General features: G+C 37.6%; 1 protein-coding gene across 11 annotated transcripts in view; it reads left to right on the top strand.

Annotated features, from left to right (window-relative positions):
* Window positions 1-511: 511 nt before the first annotated feature.
* Window positions 512-19,076, top strand: part of arhgap17a (Rho GTPase activating protein 17a) — a 44,183-nt gene continuing 25,618 nt past the window's right edge. For 10 of the 11 annotated variants that reach the window (XM_072914074.1, XM_061967423.2, XM_061967422.2 and 7 more), the window contains exons 1-2: window positions 512-1,020; window positions 17,687-17,726. In XM_072914074.1, the coding sequence (XP_072770175.1) occupies window positions 968-1,020; window positions 17,687-17,726 (93 nt within the window). In that variant the 5' untranslated portion in view covers window positions 512-967. Of the gene's footprint in view, window positions 1,035-17,686; window positions 17,727-19,076 lie in introns of all 11 variants that reach the window. The other variant, XM_061967424.2, reaches the window with a different exon arrangement.

Genomic DNA, 19,076 nt, shown 5'->3' with positions numbered 1-19,076 from the left:
ACAGTGGTGCTGGAGCTGGGAGCTGGGACCGGCTCCAGCGGAAGGCGGTGTACACGCTGGACAAGTATGTGTATATATATATATATATATAAGGATGTGGCCGTCGGAGGAAAAAGGTTTGGACAGGCCTATACGTGGACCCCGACTTAAACAAGTTGAAAAACGTATTCGGGTGTTACCATTTAGTGGTCAATTGTACGGAATATGTACTTTACTGTGCAATCAAGTCTCAATCAATCAATCAAAAAACATCAATCAGCCTAATTGGGAACCATATCATAGTCTAAAAAATAGTGAGAGAAAATACAATTTTAAAGTATTATAATATACAATAGTATTAGTAGTTTAAACTATAATTTTATGAAACTGAGCAACTACTAGTAATAACCATAACAAATAAGACTGATTTGAAAAAGTACACCGATCCTAAGTAAAACAATAACTTCCGGTTTCCCTCGACTTCCGGTTTTTCGCTCCCTCTCTTACTGTCAATGAGTGTCTCTCCCTCCCTCCCTCGCGCCCGAGCTGCTGTCCACTCTCCTTTCTCCACAGAGAGAAAGCGCTTGGAGGGATTACCCAACATTAGCTTGTCGGCTAGCGGCTCGTCGACCGTGGCTGTCCGGCCGTAAAGAGTGATGAAAGACTGTTGGAGTCGGTAAAGTTTGCCACGGCTGACCACTTTGGGGCTTTCATGTACGGACATACCGGTATCAAGAAAAGCAAGTTGGCGGACCATGCCGTCGCACTTCTCTGAAGACACTTCCACTTCGGAAAGGCTAACTTAAGAGCTAGCAGGCTGCAACACCAACATTAATTGGCTTTGGGCTCAATGGCTAGCGCATGTTTCCCCTGTCACAGCGACAGCTGGTAGAGTTGAAACAGGGAGAGGCTGTGTGAACTTCATGCCAATCCAAAATCCACCTTTTTCCAAGTGTGCACTTCGGAGGACGCGACTGGAACGGCGAAAATGAAGAAGCAGTTCAATCGCATGAAGCAGCTCGCCAATCAAACAGTTGGCAGGCAAGTATTGCAGTGTACGTCATTTACACTCATTAGCAATAGCTCCTTGCATTAACCCAATAATACAACATATGCTGTTTCTTTCATGGCTTACTTTCATACAATCAGTTCTCGCTATGGGGCTGTAAAATGAGTGTCACATGAACACAGACAAGAAACTGTCTTTTATGAATGTGCTTCTAATGGTTGCCAGTTTAGAATCTTAAAATATGTCTATTCATTGCACAGTGTTGTCCTGAAGATGATAGGATTATTCAAAACCGGACACGCAAGTGTGGAATACAGGCTTTTGCATTCCTAACTCCTGTCAGAAGTTAAAGTCAACCAGCCAACACCTCATTGGCAAGACCAGATGGATGGAGGCAACAGGAGGTGGCTGGTGTCATATTAATGGCTGTAACCTGGCAACCGGAGCATTAAGAATCCGGTTTAAACAGACTTTATCTGTAGCTTGGCTGGTATGGTTCGTTTGGTTAAGTGTGGATGCAGTCATGGACTAACGAGACCGCTAGGGATGATGTTTGATAAGAAATTATCGAGTTCGAGCCTATTATCGAATCCTCTTATCGAACCGATTCCTTATCGATTCTCTTATCGAGTCCAGATAGGTTGTTGTATATGGAAAAAAACACACAATATTTGGTTCAACAAAAGCTCACTTTTATTATATAAGAAAAAAATAAAATGTAATAAATAAAAAAAATATTGACGGTTACCCCCCTAAAAAAATAAAATAAAATAAATAAATATTGACTGTTGTTACCCAAAGTATATTAAGTGGGATTTTTCAGAAAAACAAATATTATTATTATTATTATAACTGGGATTTATATAGCGCTTTTCTAAGTACCCAAAGTCGCTTTACATGTAGAACCCATCAATCATTCACACCTGGTGGTGGTAAGCTACTTTCATAGCCACAGCTGCCCTGGGGTAGACTGACGGAAGCGTGGCTGCAATTTGCGCCAACGGCCCCTCCGACCACCACCTATCATTCAGTTCACCGGTGTGAGTGGCACCGGGGGCAAAGGGTGAAGTGTCCCGCCCAAGGACACAACGGCAGCGATTTTGGATGGTAAGGGGCGGGGAGCGAACCTGCAACCCTCAGGTTTCTGGCACGGTTGCTCTACCCACTACGCCATGCCGCCCCAAATATATACAGTAACACAAAAACAACCTGTCTCTGTGATCACTATAGGTGTATAAATAATAATATAGTGTTAAATAAAATCAGTCCCTTGGGCACAAAACTGAAAATAATACAGCTCTCCAAAAAGTGCACTTCTGCTTCTATTTGACATAACTGTTTGTTATGATGCTTTGACATTTTTGCACTTTATTTCTTTATTGAAAGAAAATTCTATGAAGAGAAAAGTTGTTTGCAAATGTGGTTACAATGCTAAAAAATGAAAAGTTAAAGCTAAAATAAGAAATACACTTTATTGAGTTAACATTATTTCTTTATAGGGGGAAAGATGTGATGTTATGAGCTAGGGAATATAACAACTACACTACCCAGCATGTAACGGGAGTGACGAGCATGCGCGGTAGCCCCGAAAAGTGTTGTTGCATGTCGCCACCCGACAGCTAAGAATGAGGTTATGAGCACGCTGTGAAAGTAAACGTCAAGAACTCAGCCAATACGCCTCGTCTGCATTATTTATAATTAGACAGACAACACATATACAGTGTGATTTTGTTTTGTTCACAAGGAAAGAAAAACAAAAGTTAAAATAGGGAGATCATGTCATATATGTTGTGTGTGTATATATATATATATATATATATATATATATATATATATATATATACACACACAGTATGTATGTGCTGCGGTTGCTTTAAGAACGTTGCGACAACTGCCGTAAAGGAGGTGTGTTGCTAGCCTGGTTGCTATGTTTCCGGTTGGTCGTAAAAGTGTTCGTCATGTGTTTGTACCCTGCTCAAATCTCTCAGTAAAGTTATTCATTGGATTATACCTTTTGTTTTGAACTTTATTACACCTTGGAGCGCTTTTTCCAGTCCATTTTTTTCCTGCTTTCGCTATCTGCGCCTAATGACTGACCTACGTGACGTAATTTCTTGTGATGTCCCACTGGGCATTTCTGGTCGGGATGGGATTCGTTCCCAGGGATTCGAATAAAGAACCAACTCTTTTTCTTTACTATAGTGGTCTCGATAACGGGTATTCGAGTCCGAGGACTCGGTTCTTTTCTTATCGAACAACCGGGAAAATCAGTTTCGAGTATCATCTATAGAGACCGCTAGAAAGATTGGTCTTAGTCATAGTCCTGAGTAAATGCCGACCACCGCACCAAAAAGCTAAATGAGAATCTTTAAAAAATAAGACTCAAACGTGAACCCAGAAGCATAGATACAGTAAAGTAGCAAAATATACCTGGCTCCTTACAAACAAAGAGTTTGTGTTGCTCATTGCTATGTGAGAAAGGGGTCAGAAACAGTCTTCTTCCAGCACATTACTGGGAAACTTACTGACTTCATCATATAATTTAGGCAACAGGAGGTGACTGGTGTCATATTTATGGCTGTAACCTGGCAACCAGAGCATTAAGAATCCGGTTTAAACAGACTTTATCTGTAGCTTGGCTGGTATGGTTCGTTTGGTTAAGTGTGAACGCGGTCGAGGACTAACAAGATCGCCAGAGATATTGGTCTAGGTCATAGTCCTGAGGGAATGCCGACCACCACTCCAAAACACCAGATACGCTGTCACCAAATGTGAGCATAACAAGGCCAACAAAAATCTGAGTGAAAATCTTTAAAAAATAGGACTCAAATGTGAACCCAGAAGCATAAATACAGTAAAGTAGCAAAATATACCTGGCTCTTTTCAAACAAAGAGTTTGTGTTGCTCATTACTCTGTGGGAAAGGGGTCAGAAACAGTCTTCTTCCAGCACATTATTGGGAAACTTATTGACTTCTTCATAGAGTGTAATTTATATTCTCGTGTTTAGATCTTAGCTGATACAAATACTGTATGGTTATTTATCTAAGCTATATGAACATTGTCTGTTTACATTCTAACACACAGATGTCAAACTTAAATCCCGGGGCCCACCACATCATTTTATGTGGCCAGCAAAAGCCTGGAAATATGTGTCAAAGTACTTGACAGAAAAAAATTGTAAAATACATGTACTACATACAGACAATTTCATAGCTTTTAAACATTAATATGATCTAATAATATTAATATTGTATCATTATGAATTTAAAACGTTTATTTCGTTAAAATAAAAATACATACTCAAACATCTGCTTGCATTATGACTTTAAAGCAAGTTATCCATCAAATTGTACACTGTAAAAATTACAGTGTATTAGATAAAAAACTGGCAGCTCAGTTGCCAGAATTTTACCTTCAAAAACTGTAGTATATTTTTCCATTAACAGTAAATGTGTAAAAACCACAGGAAATCTTACAATAAAATGTCAGCTACCAACAAAATCTACAGATTTATTTTTACAGTTTACGTAAAAACTATACTGTTATCAAATGCATAGGCAATTGTGTAATAGTATCATTAAGGTAATCCCTACATTTATATTAATAACTTATTCATTGTTACAAACAGCCCTTTGAGGGTAGCCATGACTGCGATGTGGTCCACAATGAAAATGAGTTCGACAACCCTGTTCTAATCCAAACAACAGTTACCTTTTGACTGCAAGTCTGGCACAATCAGCAATACTGACTGAATTTCACAATTAGCGCATTCCAGATAATCAACCAGTCTTTTCTTCTAAGTTAGACAATGCAACAGCCCGATGGTTTGTGAGGTATTTGGTCCTCTGAGTTTGTGGCTCTTAGAAAACTGCACCAATAATTCAAGCTGCGTATGTGCTGATATAACACATTCTGTGCATGCTTTTGTCTCACTGTAGGTTGTTTTTGATGTGTCTGTCTACCAACCTTAAACATAAAACCTGTGAAAGGCTCATATTAGTAATTTATCACTTTCTGTTTGTATTGCTGATTGGGGCATATGTCCTGTTGCTGTGACAGATTTGCCAGAACATCATTGTTGTTTTTAAAATGATGGAGAATAGGCTATTGGCTCTTTATCTCCATCAGATTTGTATTCCATTTGTCTGGTTTAATGCCGTACAAAAAAGCCAAGAATTTAAGAGAACTGTTCAAAAAAATATATTTGCAGTAAGTCTGCAGATCTTTTCAATTATAAGCACACATTCAGAAACATGATTTGCTCTTTTGTTTGTTTTATGGACATCAATGAACAGGACCAATAGTCTGCCTAATAATGTTCATTGAGGATTTGGAGAGGTAGTGCAGCTGGTATAGCCATAATATTAATTCGCACAGTGAACCAGCTGTAAATTAAAGCTGAAAGAAATGTGATGCATAAACCAGACACGTGCGCATGACTGTGTGTGTAAGAGAGAGAGTGTATTACTTTCATGCTCTAAAAGTGTCCATCCCTCCGTCTGAGTGAATAGCATGTAAGTGTTTATGTATTTGGGCGAGCATTGAGCAAACCTTGAGGGTGAAAGTGGTGCCTGGTTGTGTATCCGTGTCTGCAAGGAGTAACTAGGCCGTCTAGGCTGCCCCCTGGGTTCCTGTGATTGTGCGAAGGCAGAACGCTATGTCCAGCATGCAGCCGCTCAGAGGAAATCTCTCCTGCTTCTTTTGCAAACAGGAAACTGCCTCCCAGACATAAGCTAGTGCTTTCTAGAGCGAATGAGTGAGAGATACTTGGCAAGATAGATTCATACAGTAAAATCGAAGGGGGGCATGTCTTCCGCACATAGACTGGTTATTTCAGGAGCCTGTCTTTAAACTCCTTGACCCCATACAGTAGGCCCTACATCTGTGTTTGCTGCAGTGGGCCAAAGGTACAAACTGGTAAAACCTTATAGTGCTACTATAAAACTAGAGTCATAGAAGATTTGGCAGCATGGATTCAAGCCCACCAGTTACAGGGTTTCTCAAAAAAGAAGGTAAAAAGTACAGAGAAGGAGAACCTGAGGCACATGACCGGTCAGTATGTCGAAAATGTCCTTATTTGGAGGCGCGAGAAATTGTCAATGTAACATGTAAGACACTGACTTGACTCAATGAAGAGGAAAGCTGAAAGAAGTTTATAGCGGCAGATAAAAAAGATATGTGATAGGGCTGGGCGATTAGTCGAAAAATAATCATAACTGACATACAGACTTTCAAACCAGGGATGAATGAATACAAAATTAACTAACCATTGGGGATCACCGTTTGTGATCGGCATTTAAAGGCATTAATCGGCAATGGCAGTGTACTTTAAAAAAAAAATCGTATTGGTGGCTGAACAATCAGCACAACCCCTGGCCGCCGGATGTCGTTAAGTGTCAAAGCTGCCAGAAGAGCAGCAGAAGAAGTAGTCATGTCATGTGACACTGTCCCATCCAGTCCACTAAACAGAAGCGTCATGGAGTAAAACACAAACACTGAGCCGTCAGTACAACGCCAGTAGCGTGTACCAAAAAGGAATTTGTTGTCAGTTGTGTGGGCATAGTTTGCCTTCAATAAGGACGACATCGTAGAAAGCAGCATCTTGTTACCGGATATAAACAATGCATGTCACAAAACAGAGAGAGAGTCAAGCTACTTATAAGCTCCCAACAACAAGCCATCAAGCAGTTGTCCTTAACAGAACAATTTACAAATGTTACACAATATGGAAAGGTTTGTAAAATAACTTAACACTATAGTTTTATTGCATAATAAAAAAAAAAAAAAACGTTTTCAAAATGTGACAGTTATTATTACACATGCCTACACACCACAGTATTCAAAATGATTTTCCTGGAAAGAAATAAAAGTAATTATTTATTTTCTCATTTTTAAGGAAAATTTGGTCTTTTAATTTTTTTTTTGCAAAGCATTTTCATTCTATCTGATGTATTTTCAATCCCATTGTTTCAAGAAATACTCCTTAATTGTTCATCTGTGCATGTGCTTTTCAGTTACTTTTCAATTACAAAATTATACAAATATTTAGAGCATAAACTGATTTCAGAGTGGAGTAATCATACACTAACCAAAATCAAAGTAGAAGGTTCTATTAATCATGATTTAAATCATTGCAAAAAGGTTCCAGCCGTAGTATGTGGTGGCTTGAGTGTGCTATTCGATAATTATAGTAACGTTAAATATTGCGATGGTTTGCCATATCGATATTTTGTCAAACACCTACGAACGGGCATAATAATAATCATTGAGAATGTTCATACAGTTACAGTACTATGTCCTCTCTTTATGTGAAATTTCTCTGACTTTAGGAATAAACACATGGGATGCTATCATAAAAAGTGATGATAAATTTCTCAAGGGCTTTATTTGTTTTGGGTTGTTTTTTTTCGTTTGTCAGCTTGTTGACTCCTTTTTGGCTGTTTAAAGTGACGATATGTTACGAATAGAAATTCAGAACTTGTTAATCAGTAAGGGTAAAAACAAACTCCTATGTATTTATATTTGCACTTCAAATCCAGATTTGGACCAAAGTTTTACATGTTTTTCCTTGACAAGGGTCATCTAGCTACACCATTTTCATGGGATAGTTGTATGTAGTTTTTGTGTAATCATGCCATCTAATAAACTAGCAAATGCTGTTCAAAACACTGTTGCACTTACATCAACTAACATTTCCTAATAAGTGTAACATACCACATGAGAGTAATTACTGCATCACTGTTGATCTAGATGTATTCAATTAATTACCACAGCAGTAATCTTATCACAATTTCTATCCTACCATATTGGTAGCCATTTACCATCTTTGTAAACCGTTGTATTCTAATCTCTCTCTAATCTCAAAAAGCTCAGTGTTATGCAATCTCATGTACTGCTTGTGCAAGTCGGTCAGTGTCAGAAAGGGCATCTTCCTCCTAACATAATGTCACAGTCCATTCAAGAGGAAATGGGTGTTTTCCTGGGTGTCATCAGACTCTACACCAGGATAGTGAGGTGTGTCAGCTGTTTGTGTAGTTCAATGACAGTCAAATGAGACTGCTCTTTGTTTACCCTCAGTAGTTTTTTTTTTAATCCAAATTATTCTTGGGTGACACTAAAACATCCCTCAAGTATAGTGACAAAACATTCTAATTGTCAGTCACTGATGACAAAACAATACATTCTGGGGGGTTTCTCTTTCTAAATAATCAGAATATTGTGATTGTATTATTTGTCTGGTGCTAGAAAATCCTAGATTGTGACAAAATGTTTAATTTAAATTAAATAAATTGAAAGTGACAAGTAGACTCATTTGTTTCAGTGTTGAGAAGCAAATAAGTTTTGTGTGTATTATTAGTGACAGCTTCCAGTAAACCAATGTCATATTGGGACTAATACAACTGACTACTAGTGCTAAACATTAAAATGTAATGGTAAATACTTTATAGGTAATCTAGAGGTTTTGGTCTGCAAGTATTGCCATATATATTATAGCAAGGGCTAATATTTATGTAAACCACAAAAAGTATGGGACACTTAGTTGGAATTGGTAAATAATTAGAGAGAATTATATGTTAGTTCTGAAATCTGAAAACTATTTGTATATAACAACTAAATGTTTTAAACTTTATCATTTAGATTGCCCGAGAAACCGAAAAGGAAAGTGTAGCTCTCTGTCATTAAAATTTATTAAAAAGTATATTGCATAACAGAGCATGTACAGAAACCAATGTTGTAATACTACTAACATGCATGTGTCTTAAATAACAGCTGAGCTGAGTGGCACAGCCAACATTTTAAAGCGCATGCAGAGGTAGATAAAGCTGCTGGATGCTTACCATTCAAAATAGTTCAAATGCAGTTATTGCCATCTCATGGAGTTGTCAAAAATCGGGGGCAGGACAGTTAATGAAATTGTAATCTTGATTTAGATTTTTGTTTTTCACAATCATAAAAATATCCTAATTGAAAAAAATTATTAATGGGCCTAACTTCCTGAGCTTGTAACGGTGAAACAAACAGGTCAGTGTATGAGTGAAAGAAAGACCCTGTCTTCTAGAAGTTTGGGATCTCACCATGTTTGCTGCATTTTATTTGACACAGCGCGAGTATATTTAATCAATAATCACTAAACTCAACAAAAAAAGTAAGGCCATATAATTTACACGTTAATGTAATATATATTATATATATATTTTTTTAATTAATTATTTTTTTTTTTTTTTTGTCATAAAGAAATCCAATCATGTGTGCTTACGGAGTGTATCCCTGCAGACTGTATTGATCTATATTGATATATAATGTATATATTGTGTTTTTTATGTTGATTTAATAAAACATTTCTTGTGCGGCCCGTTACCAATCGGTCCACGGACCGGTACCGGGCCACGGCCCGGTGGTTGGGGACCACTGCTGTAAGGTGCTCTTAAAATCCTTTAATTTTCTTAATAGACAGTGCGCCTTATAACTCGGTGTGCTTAATGTACAGATGAATTCTAATTGTGCTTACTGACCTCGAAGCAATTTTATTTGGTACATGGTGTAATGATAAGTGTGATCAGTAGATGGCAGTCACACATAAGAAATACGTGTAAACTGCAGGTTGAAGCCTGTTCAATAAAAAACACTTGTAAGTACAGGTTAGAAAGCAAGCCCAAAACTTTGATGTTTCATTGAGAATATAGAACAATACACACAGTGCTCACAAATCTGTGAAAATGTTTTAGTGCGACTTAGGGAAACTACGAAGCGAAGCCGCACTGCTTAATGGATTTTCGGTGCATTACACAGTGTTGGCGCTAAGAATTTTCACAATGTGGTCCCAGGGACCCCATCGAGTCATGAAAATGGGGTCCCACATTAAAGTTTTGGGGTCCCACTTTTGTGTAACCGTTTTGAAAACAAATGATAAATGTATGCATTATCCTGTTATAGCTCACATTCTAAATTCTGTTTTGGAAAAAGGTTGTTATAAACATTACTTAATTCATTATAAAAATAATACAAAAGAAAACACATTTTTATGCATATGTAAATGTATTTTTCTATATTTTTATTTAATGCATTTTAGGTGTATTTATTTCAGTATAAAAGTGAAAAAAGTTTTTTACTTAGGCCATGAAATTATGATAAATCGTGTGCCAGGGCATACATACAAAGCCCCTAAAGGGACATGGGGGGAAAAAAATTTGGCGGGGAAATTTAAAAACATTTTTTTTTAGATATGTATCTCGTGCGCACAAGAAACTATCTCGTGCGAACGCAAAAGTTTCTCGTGCGCACGAGAAAGCATTGGATGCGTGCGGATGGATTGAGGTCTGTGTGAAAATGGCAGTTCAGGAGTTAATTCGGCTGTATTTCCAACTAGGACTTTCCCCCATGTGTGTTGTGGCAAAATGTGAATGCCTGCCAAAAATGTATTTCCTTCGCGGGGGCTTAAAGCGCTCGCTGAACCTGCATTTTTGGCTTGGCGTGTCCACAGCGGATTACTAGGTGTAAGGCAAACACTTTATCTCCGTGGTTATTGTATCGCTACGTGTTTGACATTTAAAACTTTATCGTGTCCAGGAAAGGACAGTTTGCCTCTTCTGTGGGATTAATGAGATTTAAAGGCCTATTGTTAGTTTGATGTTGATGTGATGAAACCTCTTTCTTGTTTGGAAGATACACACAATTGTAACTGTTATTTCTTCTTGTACATAATAAATATGTTCAACGTGTTTTGGATGTAATCATTAATGTAAAATTGTCATTAAATGTAATATTGCCTGACAAAAAGTGATTCGACGTAATATTTTGATATTTACACATCCCGTATTTACACACGCGTATTTTACTAGAATACCCTTATGAGCATTACATATATCAAAATCAAGTACCTACTGTACTGTTTACTTATTGAAATACCCTTTTTAGAGCAAATATCTACCCAAATGGCCACTTTGTTGCTGCCAAAAAAATGTTTCAAGTAATATTTTGATATTGACACATCTTATCTCTGCATATTCTACTAGAATACCCTTATGGGCATTACATATATATAAATCAAGTACCTACTGTACTGTTTACTTGTCGAAATACCCTTTACAAAGCTAACAACTACCAAAACGACCACTTTGGGTTGAACAGGCTAATTGGGAACAGGTGGGTGCCATGATTGGGTATAAAAGCAGTTTCCATGAAATGCTCAGTCATTCACAAACAAGGATGGGGCGAGGGTCACCACTTTGTGAACAAATGCGTGAGCTAATTGCCCAACAGTTTAAGAACAACATTTCTCAACGAGCTATTGCAAGGAATTGAGGGATTTCACCATCTACGATCCGTAATATCATCAACAGGTTCAGAGAATCTGGAGAAATCACTGCACATTAGCAGCAAGGCTGAAAACCAACATTGAATGCCCATGACCTTTGATCCTTCAGGCGGTACTGCATCAAAAACCAACATCAGTGTGTAAAGGATTACACCACATGGACTCAGGAACACTTCAGAAAACCACTGTCAGTAACTACAGTTTGTCGCTACATCTCTTAAGTGCAAGTTAAAACTCTACTATGCAAAGCAAAAGCCATTTATCAACAACACCCAGAAACGCTGCCGGCTTCTCTGGGCCCGAGCTCATCGGACTGTCCTAGGCGCAAAGTTCAAAAGCCAGCATCTGTGATATTATGGGGGTGTATTAGTGCCCAAGGCATGGGTAACTTACACATATGTGAAGGCACCATTAATGCTGAAAGGTACATACAGGTTTTGGAGCAACATGTGTTGCCACGTGTTACAACAGTGTGGCTTCGTAGTAAAAGAGTGCGGGTACTAGACTGGCCTGTTGTCCAGACCTGTCTCCCATTGAAAATGTGTGGCGTATTATGAAGCGTAAAATACGACAACAGAAACCCCGGACTGTTGAACAACCTAAGCTGCACATCAAGCAAGAATGGGAAAGAATTCCACCTGAAAAGCTTCAAAAATTGGTCTCTTCAGTTCCTAAACGTTTACTGAGTGTTGTTAAAAGGAAAGGCCATGTAACACAGTGGTAAAAATGCCCCTGTGCCAACTTGTTTCCAATGTGTTGCTGCCATTAAAGTTAAAATTAATGATTATTTGCAAAAAAATGTTTTTTTTCAGTTCGAACATTAAATATCTTGTCTTTGCAGTCTATTCAATTGAATATAAGTTGAAAAGGTTTGCAAATCATTATATTCTGTTTTTATTTACGATTTACACAACATGCCAACTTCACTGGTTTTGGGTTTTGTACAAAACCAGCTTTTCTTACCTATTGTTTCCTGCTGTTGCATATTTGGGATCTGCGTAAGTCCTGAAACTTTGCACACGCCCGCTATTGTAGCCCGCACCGTAGGTCAATAAGCTCCTTCTTTTTCTCTATTCTCTTGTTGTGGGGCATTCATCTTCCACTGCTGCCATTTTTTATATAAAGTAGTGTACAGTTCTAACTTATATCTGTCGGTAGACTCTCTATGGAAACGCAAAATACTATCGGTACAACAAATGTGATGGGGAGAAGACATTGTCGAAGTGAAACCACAAATAATAATAAGACCGCCCACAAAGCGGCGCATCCTAAAGAGACAGTCAAAGAGTGGCTTGAAGATGGTCTGTAAAATAAAATCTAGCCAAAGTTTTGATCAAAGAACCACCATTACATTATGTAGACCACAAGGAAGTGTTTTAAATGTAGAAAAAAAGCATCAAAATATGACCTTCAATGTGCCTTTTGTCTGAAAATAGACCTGAATAGACCCGCTCATCGACTTGTGGTTAAAAAATTATGGTACTTTTATATTTTTTTACTTGTTTTTTTTAATTTTTTTATTTATGTTGTGTTGTTTTTCAAATTTGAGTTTAGGTCGTACAAAAATACTCATATTTTCAAAATAATGAATACTCGTGTTGATAATCGTGATTTCAATATTACTCAAAATAATTGTGATTATTTTTGCCATAATCATCCAACCCTACCAAGAAGTTGCCTATAGCTTCAGCTATTAATGCCAATGTTTCTTGTGACTTGCCACTAACCAGGTACTGGTAGTTAATGGCTTTTGTAGACCACGCACTCAGTAACTATAGGATACTTAGCCATTAATTGAATTGTGGTATTAATCGCAGCATTTACTGTATGTGGTTCAAAGCAGAAGATACGTAATGTTTTAGTTGAAGTTTGTGACTCTTGGACTCAAAGGGCCTGATGCATCTTGTGGGAGAAATTACAGATGAAAACTTTGTGATGTGTAATAATGTAACTAATGTTGGGTTTGCCAAAGTTTTGAATTGCTGTTGTGCAACCTGCAACAATATGTATTGTGTACACTTGCTTAGGTTGATTGCAAGCTTGACACCTCATATAATCCGCCACAGTAAGGAGACTTTATGGCCTGAGCTGCAATATTATTCTCCTAGTTCCTTTCATCCATGCCTTGTATCCATTACTTTGGTCCTCAAGCTGCCAACTGTTACCTCCCTACTCCTCAGTCTGCTGATTGTGTGGAGTGTCTGCTAACAGAAGCTCTATTGTGCTTTTGGTGGCCGTGTTCTCTTACTCCACTTCCACTTTGACAGTACATCACCATGGTTACCATTCCTTGCCTAGTAGCCATGGCTGTTAAGTAGTTGGATGCAACATGGAGTGACACAGTTTCTCCAAAGGCTGGTGATTCAATCAACTGTTATGGGGGTCAGCTCTCTTCACTGTAGGTCAGCTGATGCCAGTTCAACAATTGTTGTTTTGTTTGCTGTTGTTTGCCCTCTGCTGAGGCTGCACACGGCCCATTATACCATCTGTGACAATGTTTGTTTTTTTAGTCGTTTTTTTTAGTGACAGTACAGACAACCTTTGATTTTTTTCCAAATACACTAAAACAAAGACTGCAACCTCCACAGTTCAACCTTTCAACCTTGCACTCAAATTATTCTAAAGATATTTCTTCAAATTACAAATTGCATCACTGTGCTACACCATTCAAATTAATTTCCATAGCTAGATCATAGGTGAGTTGATGTTGCCTTTTGCATTTACACAGATGAGGCAAGTTAAGTTCTCTTCTGGAGTTTTTTCATTCAGCAAAAGTGGTCCAAATCCAAAGCAGTGTGTGTAAGGAATTTGTGCGTGTGTGTAGAAGAGTTTTTTGGTTTTTTTTGCAGTCACAGCAAATCTGCTTAAGGATTTATGCTAAAGATGACTCTTAAACAATCCAAAAATGCATTAAAAAGACAATACACTTGGTTGAATTGTTATCGAGAATCTAGCCTTATTGGTTAAGCCTGTTTGATGACTACATCAGTTAGTATTCAAACCGAACCACTAAATAGCTAGTCTGCACCAGAACAAGGAATCCCACACTGTGGCTACATAACCCCACTCTCTTCACATTTTTCCACAATGAGCTGGACGTGGTTTCTTATATGTTTCTGTAGGTAATTCTGCAGCTCCTCTCTCTACGTGTGTGACCTCACCAGCTTACGCATTGCATTGCTTTTGGTACTTTACTCCATAAACTATATAAACCCCCACTGCTTGAACCTCGGTATTTGTATTTCTTTCCATAGAACCCCCAAACTGTCCTTGTGTCTCTGTTAGTCTCGCCGTTTCTTCCCGCCTCCATGTTTGTAATGGAAAGCAGCTGTTCTTTGCTGATGAGGTTACTATAGTTCATCGAGAACACCGTTTGTGAAGGAGGCTTCATTGAAAGCCCCCTTTACCTAAATTATAGGCTTGGCAACTGCCTACAGGTCAGCAACTTTACCTGTTTAATCCTCATGTTCAGTGATAGTACATTGCAAAAGGAATAGCCATTAGTTACCACCTCCAGGAGTATTGTGTAGGCCATTGTTTGAATTTGGATGATTCCGGTTCCAATTCCTCGTATCATTTCCAGTTCCCAACAATTTTTGATTCTTATTCTTTTAAGAGGCAGAGTCAAAAATGTACTATGAATTTCTCATAAGGCTATTTTAAAACCAGTACATAAATATCAATCCTTTGAACTACAACATACATTTTATGAAGTTTCTTTCTGCAGGAGTACACTTTACAAAAGAGTCACTTATTTGATGAAAACCGCAATAAAATGTTTATACATATCCTGTTTATGTGTTAGAAATAGGGATGTTCCAATCAGAGTTTATGTTGCCGATTCCACTACCAATCTTCCGTGAGTGAAATCAGCCAATACCGATGACATGTATTAACTGTCATTGTTGTATATATTAATGGTGAGTGCTGTTAACTGAGTAACAATATCAACACATTTGAAACAGTTTTTCCATGTTCTTTTATTACATACTTTGTGGCCATTGAAGAGAAACAGAGCAGCCCTATAGTTATATTATCCTCTCTCTAAACTAGGCCTGGGCCGATAACACATTTTGCCCGAGGATATATTGACGTACAAATTATTGCAGATAAACGATATTGCCATTATTTTTTGAGACCAAATTAACCACTGATGTAATGATAGTACATAATAATAATGCATGTATAGCCTTTGAAATGCAATAAATTTGCATTTCTTATATATTTTAACATTGTAATTTAAAAATATAAACTTTTATATCTTCAAGTTAAATAAAACAAACACATAACAATAAAAAAAACAAAAGCAATAAAATAGGTTAAGGAGGGTTCCTGGGGGCCCTCAAATATACACAACAACAAAAAAAAAACAATAAATAAAATGGCTAAATAAAGGATTGACAAACAAAGTTGCACTTCAATATTGAACTTGTAGGCAGACGTAGTGTTATACATTACTTGACTGACAATCAAGTTAGAACCTTTTTAAATAAAAGTTCAGAATAAATATATAATCACTATTCCCACTCTGGTGCGGTGGTATATGGTTTTGTGAGCATTTTGTCCATTTTTGCTACTACATGTGTTGCACGGGTTAACTTGTTGCACTGTGTCAAAGACACTTAATGGAGGACAAGATAATACACCCCCTTCTTTTCATTCCGCGTTTATCGACGCTGGAAAATCTACCGACTTAGTTTTCATTTATCGTCCGTTAATTGACTTATCGAATCTCGACCCAGGCCTACTCTAACCCAATTTTCTTGTTAATTTCCTGTTAATAGCTGCTTACTTTCTGCTGTCACGTGTTTCCAACTACACTTCCTAAAGTTTACTAAACACTTATTTCTTGTGTTGTTTCCAGCGACTTTAGTGGCGATCTTTACTATTAGTTTGCCTCCTACTGCTTGTTCCTCCTCTGTTTGTAACATGTTCAGCATCGTCCTCCAGTCATGTAGTGAAAATTATACTTTTAAGAAATGTAGTTTATTTGGAGGATTATTGACTTCGGGGAGTGGCTCCAAACTGTGTATGGAGATACACAAGTAGCTGCTTAACCGCATCTGGGTTTGGACTGATCATGAAAAAATAGGAATCAACATTTAAAAATGTGGACGGTTCTGGGAAAATCTGAATGTAAGACCCGGTTCACATCAAAGCCCAACCTTAGTTATGTATTTGACGGTGTCTGTTTTTAAGATAGTTAATTAATTAGTTAGTTAGCAACTTAACTCAAAAGGTTGTTGGTGGATTTTTTGCAAACTTTTAAAAAATGTCACAAATGAGATAAGGAAAAAGTGATCTGGATCATTTCTACTACGTTACCTTACGTTTACGTTACGAGGCTCAATTTTTCTGTGTGTGTATGCTATCAGCCCCGCCCCCACCCACAGAGACAAAGAGTGGGTAACTGACAGAAGGGTAAATTTATATAATTTGTTGGTTTATTCAATAGTAACATAGTTTAAAAAGTTATGGGAAATACAATAAATGGGCTAAGGAACATGTGATATTGCCTTTTTGGAGTGATTTGGATCACCATCTGGAGTCAGAATTTTTATTGATAGGATTCTTTACTATTGGGAGATAGAGCATGGCTTTTCTGGTGGTATTTATATTTGTATGACACATTTAAATGTAAACATTCATTGTGTATTCCACCCCTGGCCAATAAATAATGTATTAGCGGAGCTGGGTCCAGAAATAAAAGATTAGCCATCCACAACCAATCACCTCAACAGTCATTCAGATTATGCAAATGTTATACAATGTCAGTGCTCTTACTTAGCTTTGCACAAAGTATGATTTGCACACAACTGCTTCAGGTATCCATTGCTAATTTGCTAAATCAGCGTTTTGTCAAATAACTCTGAATTCGACCAGTTTCATTCGGTTCAGCTTTTAGCCATTAAAGTCACCAGTTAATGTGAAGGTGTTGCTAAGCAAGCATTAGCTATTTCCCTCGCCCTCTCCCTTTAAGTGAATCTAATCTGTCTGACCTCACCAGGCCCAACTATTAGTATACTATTAATAGGCTCTGGCAGGGCACTGCTGTGTTGATGTCTTGCATGAGTCACGGCAGGCCAACTGCAGCTGAGGCAAAACAAAATAATTTGAGCTCTGCTGTCTAAACCTGTGCTAAACTTCTTGCATTGGTATTGTCTTACATGTCTGACATATTGTGGTACATGTTTATTGTCTTGATGGTGCATTTGTATAACCTCGAGATGTTTTGTGTCACGAATTGCTGAGTCTCCCGAGGCACTGTTTTGGTTCAAGTTCACTACACAGCAGTGTTTCTGCAGTATTGCTCATTACCCTTACTGTGTTCTATTTGACAGTACTGATCTCTTCCCTTTCTGTTTTTCTTTCACACCCACAGAGCGGAGAAAACAGAAGTTCTCAGCGATGACCTTTTACAGGTAAACTATTAATCTACTTGGTAAAGCTGTGACAAGCTCTTACCTCATCCAGGGAAAGGCTGCATCTGTTAGTGTGTTGGCCGCGATTATGCTTGAAAATATTTTGCTACAAAATTCTTTGAAGTCTCCAAATACTTCATGTTAATGTTATTTACAAGTTCACCTGTAAATTTTCCTTAAAAAACCTATAAACCCGCTTCCCCAATCACACTTTATAAAAAAACAGAAATTAAATACAGTGAGACTTTTTTGTAATTACTGTAACTTTTATTTCCACCCAAGCCTTACCAACTTATATTTCTTGTCCTATGTATTGTTTTTTTAGGTATTTTTTTTTTTTACAATCTGGAATTCTTCTGTCTGCTAATTAAAACAACAATAAACAAAGGGATTTACTCAGAAGTAACCATGATTGGGGGTTTCAAAGTTTGCATTGTAAAATTATTTTCAAGTAACTTTGCCTTTTAAAGTGCAACTACACTTTTTGGAATTTTGCTGTTAATTCAATCCCTATGTGAGTGAGAAAAGAACACATATCTGTTTCTCTTTTTTGTGTATTGTGAACTGCAAGAAAACTCAAGCATTAGGTGGCTAACAATGTTGCTAATTGGATTAATCTATTCTGCTTATAAAGCCCTCCAAAAGACATCCAAAAACCGCCAACAATGCTCCATTTACATGCCGTGACCTGCATGTTAACCAAGCTATAGCATCATACTGAGCCGGTGATCTGCCGTATTGCCTCTGAGCTGGTAAAAGATTGTTCCAGATTATAAATCATGTCTCTCACTACTTGTATAGTAGAAGGTTGTGGCCATAAGTCAAGAAGTTGGTCAACTTTGAAATACAACTTATACCCGAAGACACCGTTTGCTCCCGGCTTTCTTTCTTTTTTACTTGACGAGTGAAGATTATGATGACAAATCTTGTCCTGAAATATATGAAAATCCCATCAGTCAACATCCCAGTGAGAGTAGACATTGTACAGTAAGGGTTTGTTTTGTTATGTTTGTATTTCTTGTTTAGCACTTAGCAATACTGCTACATGGTGCTTAATGTTTCTGTAGAGCTGGATTTGCTTATGGCTCACCTTCTAAAACTTGTAACTCATCCTTCGTATATTCAGGCTCAGAAAGATAAGGTTCTGGATCATCGTTTGTCCGAAAGTAGTTGTTGTTTTATGAATTCTGCCACGAGTAGTTGTTGTTGTTGAAGGAAATAACGAATGTTGTTAAGTGTTCAGTGAAATCAATGCGTCCAAAAGTAAATTTTCTGGCAATGACCAAAATACAATACATATTACATGGCATTATGAATGTTTGGGTTACTACATTACATACACACATAGAG

Source organism: Nerophis lumbriciformis, linkage group LG11, assembly GCF_033978685.3.
Source record: "Nerophis lumbriciformis linkage group LG11, RoL_Nlum_v2.1, whole genome shotgun sequence".
Lineage (NCBI taxonomy): Eukaryota > Metazoa > Chordata > Actinopteri > Syngnathiformes > Syngnathidae > Nerophis > Nerophis lumbriciformis.
The sequence above is the reverse complement of the archived record's forward strand: the minus strand, read 5'-3'. Positions and strand labels throughout refer to the sequence as shown.